General features: G+C 41.9%; 2 protein-coding genes across 5 annotated transcripts in view; both read right to left on the bottom strand.

Annotated features, from left to right (window-relative positions):
• Positions 1-4,557, bottom strand: part of cthrc1a (collagen triple helix repeat containing 1a) — a 7,210-nt gene extending 2,653 nt beyond the window's left edge. Inside the window, exons 1-2 of the mRNA XM_083524627.1 lie at positions 4,288-4,557; positions 544-762 (exon numbers count right to left, since the gene is read on the bottom strand). Coding sequence (XP_083380753.1) covers positions 544-762; positions 4,288-4,422 — 354 coding nt within the window. The 5' untranslated portion in view covers positions 4,423-4,557. The remainder of the gene's footprint in view (positions 1-543; positions 763-4,287) is intronic.
• An 11,114-nt stretch (positions 4,558-15,671) lies between these two features.
• mc5ra (melanocortin 5a receptor) overlaps positions 15,672-17,500 on the bottom strand; it is a 12,999-nt gene continuing 11,170 nt past the window's right edge. For all 4 annotated transcript variants that reach the window (XM_083524589.1, XM_083524592.1, XM_083524591.1 and 1 more), the window contains one exon: positions 15,672-17,207. In XM_083524589.1, coding sequence (XP_083380715.1) covers positions 16,143-17,141 — 999 coding nt within the window. In that variant the 5' untranslated portion in view covers positions 17,142-17,207 and the 3' untranslated portion in view covers positions 15,672-16,142. The remainder of the gene's footprint in view (positions 17,208-17,500) is intronic.

The raw sequence follows: 17,500 nt of genomic DNA, 5'->3' as shown, positions 1-17,500 counted from the left end.
AGTATAAAAAATACAAATAAATAGAAAAAAATAAAATAGCAAAACTGTTATATGACCTAAGTAAATAAACTGCTTTATTTATGTGAATTTCTTGGAAGTATGTGTGTGTAGTTAGCCTGGTGTGTGTGTGTGTGTGTGTGTGTGTGTGTGTGTGTGTGTGTGTGTGTGGTTAGCCTCGGGGGTGTGTGTAGTTAGTGTGGTTTGTGTGTGGTTATTGTGGTGTGTCTGTGTAGTTAGCCTGGTGTGTGTAGTTAGCCTGGTGTGTTTGTGTAGTTAGTGTGGTCTATGTGTAGTTAGCCTGGTGTGTTTGTAGTTAGCCTGGTGTGTGTAGTTAGCCTGGGGTGTGTGTGTAGTAGTTAGCCTGGTGTATGTGTAGATAGTCTGGAGTGTGTGTGTAGTTAGCCTGGTGTGTGTAGTTAGCCTGGTGTGTGCAGTTAGCGTGGTGTGTGCGGTTAGCGTGGTGTGTGCGGTTGGCGTGGTGTGTGCGGTTAGCGTGGTCTGTGCGGGTAGCGTGGTGTGTGCGGGCAGAAGGTGAAGGATTACAGCGATCTTGCCGAGGTCGATGCCGTAGTTCAGCGCGCTCCACGCACACTGCTTGTAGTTGGGCTTCCATGGTTCCTCAAATCTCTCTGTCAAACACTCGCCCTTCTCCCCCTTCACTCCATCACGCCCAGGGATCCCTGGGGTGCCAGGAATGCCGTTCACACCCGGATTACCATCACGCCCCTGCACTCCAGGAGGACCCTGAGCACACACACTGTACTGTGGAGAGGAGAAGAGAAGAGAAGAGAAGAGAAGAGAAGAGAAGAGAAGAGAAGAGAAGAGAAGAGAAGAGAAGAGAAGAGAAGAGAAGAGAAGGTATGTGTTATAATTGTGAAACTGGGAGACCCAAACCTGACATTGCCCTGTGCATGAACCCTGCTCAATAAAGATCTGCTTTCCATCGGTTGGATGTTCAAAAAGAAGCACATATCAATATTATGCACTGGTGTCCACAAACCTTTACCTGCACTGTGTGTATTTCTGAATTCATATCAAGAAACAAAAAGAAAAAGTTAAATTACATCTGAACAATAGAAATATTTAATATAAAATATAAATATAATTATTATTCAATTATTTTTAGAAAAAAAAAATGAAAAAATAATAACAGAACAAAAATATGTGTCGATAATAAATAAATAAATAAATAAATAAATAAATAAATAAATAAATAAATAAAAGAAAAGGAAAGAATTCACATGTACTTTATTGTGCAGGAAAAGGAGTAAAAATAAAAGCCAATACAACATCCAATCCAACACTTACTCTAACATCCAATCTAACATCCAATCTAACATCCAATCCTACATCCAATTTAACATCCAATCCTATATCCAATCTAACATCCAATCCTACATCTAATCTAACAGCCAATCTGACAGCCAATCTGACAGCCAATCTAACAGCCAAGGTAGCACTTAATCTAACATCAAATCGAAAATCCAATCTAACAGACAAACCAATATTCAGGGGGAGGATGAGGCGGGCCGAGGCAGGATCAGGCGGGCCGAGGCAGGATCAGGCGGGCCGAGCAGGATCAGGCGGGCCGAGGCAGAATGTGGCGGGCCGAGGCAGGATCAGGCGGGCCGAGGCAGAATGAGGCGGGCCGAGGCAGAATGTGGCGGGCCGAGGCAGGATCAGGCGGGCCGAGCAGGATCAGGCGGGCCGAGGCAGAATGAGGCGGGCCGAGGCAGGATCAGGCGGGCCGAGGCAGGATCAGGCGGGCCGAGGCAGAATGAGGCGGGCCGAGGCAGGATTAGGCGGGCCGGTGGAGGATTAGGCGGGGTGGGGTGGGGAATGGCTGTGCAGGAAGTGTTGTTCTGCAACGAGTGTTTGATGATTTTGTTCACTGTATAACAGTGTAAGAAGAGGAAGAGAAGAGTGTGTGTGTGTGTGTGTGTGTGTGTGTGTGTGTGTGTGTGTGTGTGTGTGTGTGTGTCCCATTTTCTGTCATTCCAGTGTTGCTTTTTGAACAGAATGGAGTAATCCATATGGAGTAAATGTTGTGCTGATGGTTTATCAGATATTTTACATCCCGGTTGTTCAACATTCACACAAACCCAAATAACTCACACAAGTCACAAAGCAAAAGGGCAAGAAACTAAAGGCAAACTTCTTCTTCTTTCGCTGCTCCCATTAGGGGTCTCCATAGCAGATCATCCATCTCCATACCCCCTGTCCTCTACATCTGCCTCTTTTACACCAACTACATGCATGTCTTCCCTCACCACATCCACAAACCTCCTCCTGGGCCTTCCTCTTTTCCTCCTTTGATTTCCTTCATCTTCTACAATTACATGGACCAACACAGACCAATATACAGACCAGTACATGGACCAGCACATTTCCTTACAGTAAAAAACAAATACAAAAAAATTTGAGAGATGCAGCTACCTTTTAGATAATTATAAAGAACACCCACTGTGGATTTGATCATGTGACCTGACGTTTAAAACTAACTGATGATCCAACGAACCAAAAAATACCACAATCTACACATCACATTTACTTCATGTATGATCTCATTTCAGACATTCCTGTGGTGTGATACACACACTCACTCACACACACACACTCACACTCACACACACACACACACACACACACGCACGCTCACACACGCACACACACGCACTCACACGCACACTCACACGCACACTCACACGCACACTCACACGCACTCACACGCACTCACACGCACTCACACGCACTCACACGCACTCACACACGCACTCACACGCACGCACTCACACGCACGCACTCACACGCACACTTACACACACGCACACTCACGCTCACGCACGCACGCGCACGCACGCGCACGCACGCACACGCACGCACACGCACGCACACGCACGCACACGCACGCACACACACGCACACACACGCACACACACGCACTCACACACACGCACTCACCTGCACACTTACACACATGCACACTCACAAACACACGCACACACACGCACTCACACGCACTCACACGCACACTTACACACATGCACACTCTCACACACGCTCACACACGCACACACACGCACACACACGCACACACACGCACTCACACGCACTCACACGCACTCACACGCACGCACGCACTCACACGCACGCACGCACTCACACGCACTCACACAAAATTAAATCCTTACTGGTCAAAGGTCAAGCACAGACGTTATCCATGCCATTATCAGACTCCATCATCATTAATGATCTGAATTAAATATTGGCACCCCAAGATCAGTCCAAAGATCTGTTTCCTACAGAAAAACTGCATTATGGGGACTCTAGACTTCATCATGTATTAAACCAGGTAGTGTCCAAAATTTCCCCAACAGTGTGTGTGTGTGTGTGTGTGTGTGTGTGTGTGTGTGTGTGTGTGTGCATGTGTGTGTGTGTGTGTGTGTGTGTGTGTGTGTGTGTGTGTGTGTGTGTGTGTGTGTGTGTGTACAGCAGGTGGTCAGTAGGCCAGGAAACTCGAATGCAAATATCTGCTTCTTCAGACGAGTTGCAATAAAAGACATATTGTTCTCTCCGCAACAGAGACGCCTGAACCCCTTATAAAGCCCTGGGAAAAAAAAGGATCCCATCCATAATAAAGCACTCTTTTTTTTATTATTATTAGGCCACGGCCATTATGGCACAAACATAATCATTTGAAATGGTATATATATATATATATATATTTGAAACAGTTCGGGAGGATTTTCTGCTGTCTGCTCGTGCAACAAACGTTCACTTTGACATTAAGGAGACCTTGAAGAAGTGTTTGTGTTGTTTTTAACAGAAACAAAGCCTAAGGTTTTAGGATAGCTGTTTATATATATATATATTTTATTTTATTTTATTATTTTTTTTTGCACAAGCAATAATAATAATATTAATAATAATAATAATAATAATAATAATAATAATAATAATAATAATAATAATAATTCTGCCCGCCCCTTAGGTGTGACGTCAGAGAGACACCAATTACTAACTAAATTGCTGTAACTAAATTACAGAAATCATGTAAACACATAAAGACTCTTGTGAAAAGTATTTCAGAGAGGAGTTTGGTTCCAATGTCCTTTAAATGCCATGAAAGAAAAAGCCATTACAATAAACTCATTAAAATATTTTTAAAAGAAATTACTGATCAGGAAAATCCCAATAAATCAACTCTATATATAAGAGCTTAAATGCATGGACCGGAAGTTGCATTCACCCGGAATAATGAACGATTAATGATGTTTTATTTCTCACCTTGTCCACGAACTCGGTGTCCCTCGCACCCACGGTCCTCCTGTCTTTGGCTTTCTGGGTCGCACAGAGCAGAAAGACGAGGCAGAAGCAGAGGAGAAGCGGAGACAGAGAGAAACACGGGGACACGGCTCCCATTTTCACCGAGAAACAGATACGGCGAGAGAAAAAGAAAAAGAAAAGTTGTTATTCCCTGTGCGCGCTCTCGATTCCGGGAGCGAGCGGGACCGAGCGGTGGCGAGCTTGGAGGGGGGAATGCGCGCTCACGCGTTGCGTTTCAGGAGGAGGAGGACGGGTAGTGTGTGTGTGTGTGTGTGTGTGTGTGTGTGTGTGTGTGTGTGTGTGTGTGTGTGTGTGTGTGTGTGTGTGTTGTTGTTCTCTAAATGAATGTATCCAGTCTGAAGATAAACCATGTAGAACACAAGTAGAGAAAAGATGATGATGATGATGGTGATCAGGAATGTCTCCACGTTAACCCCAGACTTCTTACTGCCTTCTGCCTGCTCACTGTGAGCTTCAGAAACTAGGCTGTGGTGTGTGAGAGACAGGAAATAATCCACCAGTGGGAGATTAAAAAAGCCGCTCGAAAAATCGAATTAATACAGAAACAAAGTATTTGTACTTCATGAGATCTCCAACCATAGTGAACATGAATACATGTGTATTCATGAATGTATGCTCGCCTGTTCCCAACCCTATTCTAACCCCTGATTCTGATTGGTCAGAAGGCGTTGCTGTATTCTCTGTAACAGAAGATCTGAAAGTATTGGGGTGAAAGAGGCAGATGTAGAGGACAGGGGGTATGGAGACGGATGATCCGCTGTGAAGACTCTTAATAGGAGCAGCCGAAAGAAGAAGAAGAAGAAGAAGCTCTGAAAGTAGCAGTTATCTAAAGCGATTGTTCGAATACCTTTTCTCTCAATAGTACCAGCTTGTCGTGTAACTTCTTTCCAAAATGTTTATCATGTATTACATCTAAACCTTATGATCGTGCAACACCACATGTCACCTTACTGTGGGAGGGTGAGCATAATGACGTCATCGAATGTATCAGTATGGATCATTCAGATTCTTGGCTGAAAGACTGGAAGTGTTTGGCTACAGTAATAAAATCGTACACCAGGTGGCAGAAAAACTCTTTTTTTTACACACACACACACACACACACACACACACACACACACACACACACACAACGCCGAACTCGCAAACATCCCGAACCATCTAGAGACGTACCAGTGCCATTTGGATCCCGCTGCATGTGTGGAGTTTGACATTGGACCTCCTGGAGTGTTTAAAGGCTCTGGCATGGGGAAGCTGATGCTGGATCTGTGATGATCACAAATGCTGAGCTTATAAAACTAGGAGCTACTAACCATAAAGACTGTATAAGACTGCAGAAAGAACATCACTTATTATCTTATACTCCAGTGCTCATGTTAGTTCTCTCTCTCCAGTGTTCTGTATTGGTGAAAGATTTATGATCAAACTCTTGATGTCACCCAAATGAGGATGAGGTTCCTCTTTTGAGTCTGGTTCCTCTCAAGGTTTCTTCCTCATAACATCTAAGGGAGTTTTTCCTTGCCACAGTCGCCACGGCTGCTCATCAGGGATAAACACACATCATTCACCTTCACTGTTGATTTGTGTAAAGCTGCTTTGAGACAATGTCTGTTGTGAAAAGCGCAATAGAAATAAACTTGACTTGACTTGACACACACACACACACACACACACACACACACCCACACACACACACACACACACACACACACACACAAAGAAAGAGTTGCAGTGAAAAGTGTGGGAACTCAAAGTGTTTTATGGTGTTTAAGAAACACCTGCATGTTTCTTTTGTTTCTATGCAACAAACTCATGAATGCATCTTTCTGAAGATTTCCATTAAACAAACAAATCTAGAAATATCCAGATGTTCCACTTTATTAGCATTGAAAAATCCTCCCTTAGCATGAAGAACAGCTTCACACACTCTCAGCATCCGGACACTTCGTTTCTCCAAACGTTCAGATGAAACACTTTGATGTGTCTTTTGTAAAACTCAGAGATGTTCTTCACTAGATGGAGTTTCTTGTTCATCTCAGAGCAGATCAGTAGGATTGAGGTGCGGTGACTGGGCAGGTGGTTCCATGATAGATATCACTCCAGACGTCTGTCTGCTCTATTGTGCTCTTTTGCTCATCATCTTGTTGTACGGTGAAGTCGCTTCCAGACGGAACTGCATGGTTTGAAGTATGGAATGAGAGACGTTTTGGTTCAGAATTTCTTTCCAGAATCTTCTCTGCTCCAAAACAACCCCAAACCATTAAACTTCCACCTCCATGTGTGAGTGTGGGGGTGAACTTTCACAGAACTTTCATCCACTCATTCACTGTCCTGTGGTTTTTTTTTTTTACTGAGTAAAGGAACATGCAGGTGTCTGAAAAACCATAAAGACTTTTTACAGGCTCGGAATCGTGAATATTTATTACATTCATGTTTCTGTGAAACTTATTTTACTGTTAAGCACAAAAAGATTCAGAACTGCTGTTCAAGCACTTTAAACCACAACAAATAACAACACGTGCACAGACACACACACACACACACACACACACACACACACACACACACACAGAATGTAAATTCCAACACCACACAGCTCTTTAATTATCCACCAAACACGGGTCAGGATGATTTATAATCCATACCAAAAACAACAGAAGTCAAAGGAGAGGGCAATTAAGAAGACACACATACACACACACACACACACACACACACACACACACACACACACACACACACACACACACTGTATAAATCAGCTATTCCTGAACTTGAAAATCGACGTTCTGAAAATGCGCCCGGATTTAATAAATAAAAAATATATAACACTACCAAAAGTTTGTGGACACCTGAGACATCCCATTCCACATACACATTCTTCTTCAAAGATGTTCCACCGATTTTGTGGAGATTCTTTCAGACACAGGAGGTGTCAGCAGAGTCAGGTACTGATGGAGGCGAGGTGAGGAGGCTTCTGAGGTGCAGTCAGCGTTCACATTCATTCATGTCTAATAGGGTGGTAGCTCTATAGCAGGAGATCTACCACTCAACCCATGATAAGCAGATCTTCATGGAGACGGCTGGAGCGTCTTGGAACAGGTTTGGATCGTCTAGTTCGTAATCCTCAGATTTGTTTTTCTCCCAGATTGTTCTAGAGGATTCCATGATGAAGGATGTTCTGCCTGCTCTACTCTGTGCTCATGAATCATCTCCTGGGTCACTCATTGTTCTCGTGTTGTTTAAGAATAAACATGAAGTGGCTCTTTGAAAGTTTCCTGTTCTCTGTTATTGGGGAGATCGCTCTCTCGCTCTTTCTCGTTCTTTCTCTCTTTAGTTTCGAAGCCTGTTACCCAAAATAAAAGGTTTAGTCCGAGAAGTGATTTGTGGTGAGTTTGAAGGACTGCATCATTTCATCTTGTTAATAGCGCAGCCGAGACCTGAACGAATCCCTGTGCGTTCTGAAGCTGTGATGCTCCTCACGACTCGATGTGGATCACACGGCATTGGACGCTATTGTTTACTGGAGCACTTGGTGAATGTTAAGGCAGGGCTAGGACGAGTTTTCATGATGCGTCACTGTGTTGATGGTCTGTTTAGGAAGATCGTGTTAATGATGTTCCTCTCATCTGAAATTCATCATTATTTGTACAGCAATTTGTCCGGAACGCTTTACAGAACGAAAACAAAATGACTGTGATACATTTTTAATTTGTAAATTTATCTCAATAGGTTTGTCTCCAATTAGCGAGCAAGAGGTGGTGTTAGTGGGTGGGGGGAGGGGGGGACTCCCTGAGATGATATGAGGAAGGAACCTTGAGAGGAACCAGAATCGGAAGAGAACCTCATGTTTATTCATTATAATTCCATCATTGTTGGAGTTTTCAAATGTCTACTGATAGACGGGAGACCAAAACTACTTATGATGTAAACATTTGTATTCGTAATCTAGGTTGTAGTCTGGGTTTTTAGACCTCAGATGTAAAATCTGACCAAAGCACATCAGGAGATGTGTAATGATTACCATAAACACACAAATCTGTACTTTTATCAGCAAAAGCCTCAAAGCCCCATATCCACAAAAATACACCACACTGCCAAATATTTGTGGACACCTAACCATAAGATTGCTATGTGCTTCTTTTTGAACTTCCTATTTCACATTTTGTCTCCATTTACTGTTATAATGAGCTCCACTCTTTTGGGAAGATGTTCCACTAGATTTTGTGGAGAATCTGAATATTCATTCCAACACAAGAGTGTTAGTAAAGTCAGGTACTGATGAAGGTGAGGTGAGGAGGCCTGGGGTGCATTTTCTTTCCTCTTTCAACTACTTTCTCCCATTTAACTAGTGAGAAAAGAAAAAATTAAGAATTTTCCGGCGTCTTGTTTGAGAGGGGAACTTGTGTTTGTACCACACGGCTAACACCTGATATTGACTCCAATATAGATTGGTGTCCCTGCTGCTTTCAGTCAATAACACCACACTGTTCGAGACTCATAACACTGAAGGAGGATGTAAACAAACTCGAAACATATTCCTCTTCACCTCAATTATGCTGCATTTTCTCTCTCACGCTTCAGCAGCAATAGCAGGTTAGGAAAGGAGATGGTGGAGGAGAGGAGGATCACCGGCGGAGGATAAGTGTAGTCTAATGTAGTCATTCAGCTCTGTTTGTTTATCTCTCTGTGTTCTCTCTCTCATTTTCTCTCTCGGTCTGTAATTGTAGTGAAGGGTAAATATGACAGCACCTGCTGCTACACAGAGTTTTCACACATCAACTTCATTTCTGTTTTCTGTGGTAAATACTTTGTACCAGAACATCTCGAGCACAGTGCTGTTTTCTCTGTAGTTAGTTTATGGTTATGGCGTCTGCCTTCATGGGGATTTCAATTTGATTCTATCCAATATGCCACATTTACACTTTCAAATCCTTTGATATACTGTAAAGATGTTCCCTGTCAGAGGTTTTCTCCACTTGCGGAAAGCGAGCCGTCTCATAGCGCACTTCCACGGTTTTGTGTTTGTCTAGCTATCTGCTTTTGTTTTGATTCGTTTGCACTTACAGCATTTGTCTGACTTTATCCAGTTAGCCTTTTCCACAGCAATTTACAATAATCTCATTCATACAACTGAGCAGTTGAGGGTTGAGGGCCTTGCTTGAGGGCCCAGGAAGGTCATCTTGGTGGTGCTGAAGTCCAACGACGTCTGAGCTACCACTTTCCATGTTATGTCTCCACCCCGTCATTGGGCATCGTGTCTATATTAGGGATGATAAGATTCACAGATTCGCATTGGTGCATCTGTATAAAAGTTAATACTGTGACTTTAAAAAAGTGTGCACAGTTACATACACGTGAACATGACGCATCACAACACTACGGAGGCCGAGGATATGGAGATGCATATATATATATATATATATATATATATATATATATATATATATATATATATATATATATATATATATATACACACACAAACAGAAACAGTTATAGATATTCCTTAGAGTTATAGTTATTCCAAGTGTGAGTTCAGTGTCACGATTCCCAGTTCTCATGTCTCATTAGGTTCCTTTGGTTTTTGTGTTTTGTCTTGGTCTAGTGCATGTTGTTTGCTGATCTTCCCCACCCATGTCTGTTTCATGTTTATGCTTTTGGATAAAGTGGGGAAGTTCTTGATTTACCTTTATTTCTGGTTTATTCCTAATTCAGAAATTCCTATTCTTAAAGCAACACCTCTGACTTGTGAAAAAGAAAAAGTTGATAAGGACAAATGATGATAACCCAAGAGATTAGTTTGACCTGCACATACAGTACAGGCCAAACGTTTGGACACACCTGCTCATTCAAAGAGTTTTCTTTATTTTCATGACTATGAAAATTGTAGAGTCACACTGAAGGCATCAAAACTATGAATGAACACATGTGGAATTATATATGGAATTATATACATAACAAAAAAGTGAACTGAAAATATGTCATATTGTAGGTTCTTCAAAGTAGGCATCAAGAGAATGCCAAGAGTGTGCAAAGCAGTAATCAAAGCAAAAGGTGGCTACTTTGTCTCCTCCTAGTGGCACCTTGATCTCCAGGCAGACCAAGGTTTGCGGACCTGGTGTCCCTCCTCGAGGAACCTCCTTGAGAAATTCCTACCAAAAGGGATCTCCTCTCCCAGGCAGGGGGGTACCTTGGTTCACCTTAGCCCAGAGTTATGGAGGTTGTGTCAGGGGCCACAGTTCTTAGCAATTGGTCTCTCTACTGAGGTAGTAGAGACCATCCACCAAAACAGAGCTCCTCCTAGGAGGAGGTCGTTTGCCGCTAAATGACGCTCGCTCTGTGCATAGTGCAAGCACCACCAATTGGACCCAGTTGCCTACTTGGATCAGTGCTGGAGTTCCTGCAGGAACAATTTGTCGACCCTGAAGGGATACGTGACCGATAACAAGGATAATTGTGCTCCACTTGCTAGGCAGTTGCTGGGTAGACACCCTTTGGTGACACATTTCCTGCCCAGAGTGCCTGTGTGTCAAAGGTCCCAAAGGTTGCATACGTAACCTAGAGACGATTCAGCTACAGTGGGAAATATTACCTCTCATGACTTATCATGTTCAGTTGTTCAAAACTGCGAGAACACTGTTGCTAGGCAACTATGTGGAAATCACGTGAGTTAGCTATTGACTGACAGCTTAGCAAAGTGACACAAACGTCAAAAATGTCAATGTTTACAATGTTTGTAAATTCCTAATAAAAGTTTTAAAATAGCTGAAGCAATTCTGTTTTTATATTTGGCACCAACTTGAATGGATTCAGGCACAGGGAACTATTAAAACATCATTTTGGATCTGGTTAACTTTATTAACTAAAGCCTGAAAGTAGCCATCTGAGCTGCTTGGTTGCAGTAACTTGGATCCGTCACTAATAGAAAGAAACCTTGATGCCTCTATAGCTACATTCTTCAAATACATTTTTTCTTTTTTTCAGCACTTCTGCATGCATTTATTCCATCTCGCTCTGATTACTGTCCTTTTTCTGGAATTACCTTCATAATTCAATTCAATTCAGTTTGAATAGTGCTTTTAACAATAGAACAACTCAAAGCACTTTTACAGAAATAGATGGTATAAAATATAAATTGATTTGTTTGTTCATTTAAGATCATACCTATTGAGCCATACAGTGGAGACAGTGGTGAGGAAAAAGTTCCTCTAATGCAATAAGAAAGAAACCTTGAGAAGAACCAGACTCAAAAGGGAAACTCATCCTCATCTGGGTGGCACCGAATGTCCAAGTCATACTCTAGCTCCTGTCTGCAATATATTAAAAATTCTGCAGTGAGAGTAGACTGACTATATACCTGATCACATTACTATAATCCATAGTATTTAACCTTCAGTGACTTTCAGTTGCATCCCATCTATAAAATTCTCCTGCTGACCAATAAGTCACTTCACAGCTTTGTTTCTTCTACCAATCTGATCTATTTTCTCCTTATACTCCCACTTGATCACTCCAATCTGTGGCCAATAATATATTTTTGTTTAAAAAAAACCATATTTTTCTTTCCTTTCTGGCCCTATCTCCACACTGAGATGGGGTTTTCAGTCAATGTAAACATAGCTGGTTGAAAACGCTCTCCAATGTGGATATATTTTAAAAATTTCAAAATGAAGGCTTTCAAAAACTATGACACGTTTTTAGACGTTGCTGCATTGTTTTAAAGAGCCAGTAAGTAAATAAGTACAGGGACGTGAGCATTTTCAGACATTCCAGTGTGGATGAGCAACTTTTGGGAAACAATTGAAAAGTAAATACAGAGCTTTTTTAGACGAAAATTTGTAAATTCGTCCAGATTAGTGTAGGCATAGCCTGGATGTGAACTAGTAATTGTTCCAAGATCCCGTTTCTCATCAAAGGGTAAAAGGTCTTTTTCTGTACTGGCACTTAAGCTATGGAACTCACTTCTGCTGGTACTCAGGAGAACCTCCTGTATCACCTCTATGAACTTAAATCTCAGCTGTTTGTACTGGTTTGATTGTTTGCACTGTTTGATAGGACAACATGCAACTTGGTCATTTTTTTGTCCTGGTCTGGTCGAATGCGGCAGGGAACCACCAGCCACGTCTCCCTCCTGCACTCAGCACACTCGCAGTGCCCCGCCTTCCTACTAATTACCTTCACCTGTCTCCAATCTACTCTCCCCTTTATAACCCCCCCCCCTCCTTTCTCTCTCACTCACTCACCGTCCGTTCGACAGTTCACTCTAGAGGTGTGATGATGATGTGATGATGATGATCTCATGCCTGATATGCATTCTCACAGAAAACAAGACAACATTTTTAACATTTATTTGTTTCCGTTTAATTCGTTTTATTTATCAGCTTGATGATAAACGTTACAACACTGAGACGGCCGATACAGACGGCTGAGTTCAATGCCATTACATCAAACACAACCTCTGCTCCAAATGCTTGTGTCCATGTGTTCCGTATTGCTGTACATTTTAATATAATATCCATAACCGCTCAAAGAGAAATATCTAAATCCAAACGCCACATACCTGTAAATGGACATTTTCTTTCCAAACACTTTTGTAGTATTGTGATATTGTGATACGTACAGTGTTTTAACAAAAAATATATATATATTATCAAGTATCATGAGGTAACTGTTGGCTACGAGACGATCAAGATAAAAGAAATGACCGTGAGAAGACATACAGAAGAACGACATACCAACATAAAGCCTTGTTTTTGTCTAATCGCTAATCACTGCAAGCTAATAAACAGGCTACAGTAGCGTACACAATAGTGACTAGCTCACTTGAGAGTATATTTAGACTTCATCTCAGCATCTTATACAAGCTAGCATAGTGATTAGCCGGAGATTAATAATATTTATTTCATGATTATTATTCTGGCGTGCACAATAGCGATAGCGTCAATAGCTATGAGGACGAATACAGCATTTACGGTACATCGAATAAACAACTCTAAAGCGTTTTTTTAGAACATTTCAATGCTGATGGGAAAAAAAAATTTGACTGTAAATTTGGTGTCAAATGAAAGAGCTTGTCTAGTCACGTTTGTTTCACCCTCCAAAGCCGATGTTGTCACAATCTACGTTTCCTAACATTTTAACCGGACACATTCGTCAGGTTTTCTACAAAGCACCTAACGGCTCTTAACATGATTCATTAACTTAAGACAAACCATCACAGAAACTCTGATGTTTCCACTACAGATACCATTACAAGCCATTCACCATTAAACCCTTTTACATTACATTTCTATTACATGTTTGTTTTTATCATTAAATCACCATCAGATCAGCGAAACCAAAATAGTGTTTAAACGTTCGATTCTGGAGGTTTACGAGTAACCTCTGATGGTGTACAGTAAAACAAAATCTAATCAACAATCTGCCTGGTTTTTAATGGTACTACACTAAATATACCACCGAATAAGAGCAAGACATTTCCAGTACAGACCCCCAGGGTTACATTATCATTACAGTTGTCGTTAAACCAATACAATACCCATTATAACTATTACATGCTTTATGATGGTATTTTTAGCAGAGAGTTTTAGCTAATACAAGCTGATGGTACATGATGGTGTATACATTCGGAATATGAACGCACCCAACGTTACATCATCTAATCTATTGTTGTGCTCTATGTGTATTTTTACCTGATGTATGTATTGTTATATGTTTTAATGTATTTGCCTGACAAGCAGTTAAACAGCACAAACTGTCCCTGGTCCTTGTCCCTCGATGTACCGAGTGTTGTGTTGAGTGATTAAATTCTAATTTACATGCGTTCTGAGTGACTTCCACATTTGAAACGCTGCGAAAGATGAATACGGATGAAAAAATCTACATAAACGTTTCTCAAGAGCATTCCGGATCTTGACCATAGGAACCATATCCAGGAAGTTCTACGTGCACCTGAAAAACATGAAGACTTTTCCATTCCTGTGAAAGCAAAATTTTTCAGTCCCAAGTTCACTTACAATTAAATTCTAATATCTAGTGTGTTAATAAATTGTTTTGTTCACATGCGCTAGCTGACAGTTACATCAGTCATCGGTCACCTTGTGCATTCTTTGTTAGCATGTACAGGTAGTCCATGGGTTACGATGGAGATGCGTTATGATGACCACTTCGTAACCTGAAAAAACATTAAGTGGCGACATGGCATCATTAGTTAATAATTTAACAAAGTACACGGCATAATTTAGCAAAACAGATCAATTTACAGTATAAACTATCAGTATACAGTGCATGCGGAAAGTATTCACAGAGCTTTACTTTTCCCACATTTTGTTATGTTACAGCTTTATTACAAAACAAATTAAATTCATTATTTTTCGCAAAATTCTACAAACAAAACCCTGTAATGACAATGTGAAAAAGGTTTGTTCAAAATCTTTGCAAATGTTTTAAAAAATAAAAAATTAAATTAAATTAAATTTAAATTAAATTATATTAAAATCACATGTACATAAGTATTCACAGACTTTGCTCAATACTTTGTTGAAGCTCCTTTGGCACCAATTACATCCTCAAGTCTTTTTGAGTTTGACGCTACAAGCTTTGCACCTATTTTTGGGCAGTTTCTGCCATTCTTCTTTGCAGAACCTCTGAAGCTCTATCAGGTTGGATAGGGAGCATCAGTGCACAGCTATTTTCAGATCTTTCCAGTGAGGTTTACTCTGGTTTAAGTCTGGTCTCTCACTGGGCCACTCGAGGACATTCACAGGGTCCTGTAGTCACTCCTTTGTTATCTGGCTGTGTGCTGAGGGTCGTTGTCCTATTGGAAGATGAACCGTCACCCCAGTCTGAGATTGAGAGCGCTCTGGAACACGTTTTCATTAAGGACATCTCTGTACATTGCTGCATTCATCTTTCCCTCCATCCTGACTCTTTTCCCAGTTTCTTGCTGCTAAAAAACATCCCCACAGCATAATGCTGCCACCACCATGCTTCACTCAAGGGATGGTATTGGCCAGGTGATGAGCGATGCCTGGTTTCCTCCAGACATGATGCTTAGAATTCAGGCCAAGGAGTTCAATCTTTGTTTCCCATGGTCTGAGAGTTCTTTTACTTCTGCCCAGATCTGTGCCTCGATACAATCCTGTCTCAGAGGTCTACAGACCTTTTATAGACAGGTCTTTCCAAATCATGTCCAATGAACTGAATTTACCACAGGTAATAAAGTTGTAGAAACATCTCAAGGATGATCAGTGGAAACAGGATGCACCTGAGCTCAATTTTGAGTGTTATGGCAAAGACTGTGAAGACTTATGTTTATGTGATTTTTATACATTTGCAAAGATTTCATACAAACTCCTTTCACGTTGTCATTATGGGGTTTTGTTTGTAGAATTTTAAGTAAAATAATGAATTTAATCCATTTTGGAATAAAACTGTAAAATAACAAAATGTGGGAAAAGTGAAGCTCTGTGAAAACCTTCCAGATGCAGTGTGTGTGTATGTGGTGTGTGGATGAGGGTTGGGTCGTGAGTGGAGGTCGGAGCCTGTTTTAGTGTCTGGTAAAAGACAGAGACAAGAACTTTGGGGGAAAACAGAAGTCCTAAGGCCTTTTTTCTTTATTGTTTTCTCGTGATCACAACTTAATTTTCTCGTGATCCTTTCTCATGATATTTACTCAAATCAAATCGTAACTCGAGAACCATCGGTACAAGCGAGCACAACACGACTGAACTGTAACATATTTACACTGCAATGCCTACAGCTAGCTGGATGACACACACACACACACAGATTCAGTTCGACCATCTCAGGACATTCCTCAGGCTATAGCAGCAGATGATTTCCTTGAGTGTCTTGCGCATCTCCTGGCTCCTAAAGGCATAGATGAGCGGGTCGACGACTGAGTTGCACATGATCAGGATGAGGTACATGTTGAAGTGGGACATAAAGCACATGCAGTACAGGTTCCTCGGGCAGGAAATCATGAGGATGAGGTGGAGGAAGAACGGTGCCCAGCACACGATGAAGATCCCGAGCAGGATGGTGAGTGTGACGGCAGCTTTCATGTTAGTCCTCTGGTGGATGGAGTTGTAGCCGGGCAGGGCAGCGATGCGCTTGACGTGCGAGCGAGCTAGCATGAACATGTGCGTGTAGAGTGAGGCCATGAGGGCCAGCATGATGAAGAACATGGACACCAGGCACACGACCACCAGCGTGCTGTCGGAGTAGATGATGAACACGATGCCGCATCCCGTGCAGAAGGTCCAGATCCCACTGATGATCAGCGATGCGCGTTTGACCGTCATGATGTTGTGGTAGCGCAGCGCGTAGAACGTGGTGACGTAGCGGTCCACAGCGATGGCCAGAAGGCTGCACATGGACGCCACCACCGAGATGCAGATCATAGAGTCGAACACATTGTCGATTTGTCTGATGATGTGGTCTTCAGCCACCAGCTGTTGGTTGCTGAGCAGGTAGATGACGATGGTCTCCCACGCGTTTGACACGCTCACCAACATGTCCGCCACGGCCAGACTACACACGAAGAAGTACATGGGAGAGTGCAGGTTCTTGTTCTTCACTATGGCACAGATGACCAGAATGTTCTCCAACAAGCTGATGATGCCCAGAAAGAGGAAAACCTCAGGGGTGATGTTCAGCTGCTCACAGACTTTGGATTTTGTCCGAGTTGGTGGGGCTTCAGAGATATTCCAGGAGAAGACCGCTCTATCAGAGTTAGCTGTGATGCTCCACATAGAGGGGCTGATCGTGGTGGTCCTGGAGATGTTCATCTTTTTTTTCAAATTTTTCCGGAGCTTTCAACGAGTCAGTGGCTTGGTGGACGTGGCATCATCGCTCTGTGTATGAACAGAAGGAGATCATCTTAGAAACAAGACAGGAAGGTCTGATACACAGTTACCAAATCTAGAACAATTACAGGTTCTTTGCTTTGTTCATTGAGGAGCATTTTATGGAGGAACATTTCTGGGAGGAGCTTATAAACCGAGAAGATCTGAGTTCCAATTAATTCATAATCACTTCCTGCTGCTCCTGAGTATTTTATTTCTCTTTTACCTCAGAAATCTGCTACATATTGCATTTTTTTTTTTAATACTTCTTGTTACATTTATGTTTGTGGAACATCTTGTGA

Source organism: Silurus aristotelis (genome assembly GCF_946808225.1).
Source record: "Silurus aristotelis genome assembly, chromosome: 21".
NCBI classification, from domain to species: domain Eukaryota; kingdom Metazoa; phylum Chordata; class Actinopteri; order Siluriformes; family Siluridae; genus Silurus; species Silurus aristotelis.
Note: the sequence above shows the minus strand (reverse complement) of the source record. Positions and strands in the feature narration are given on the sequence as shown.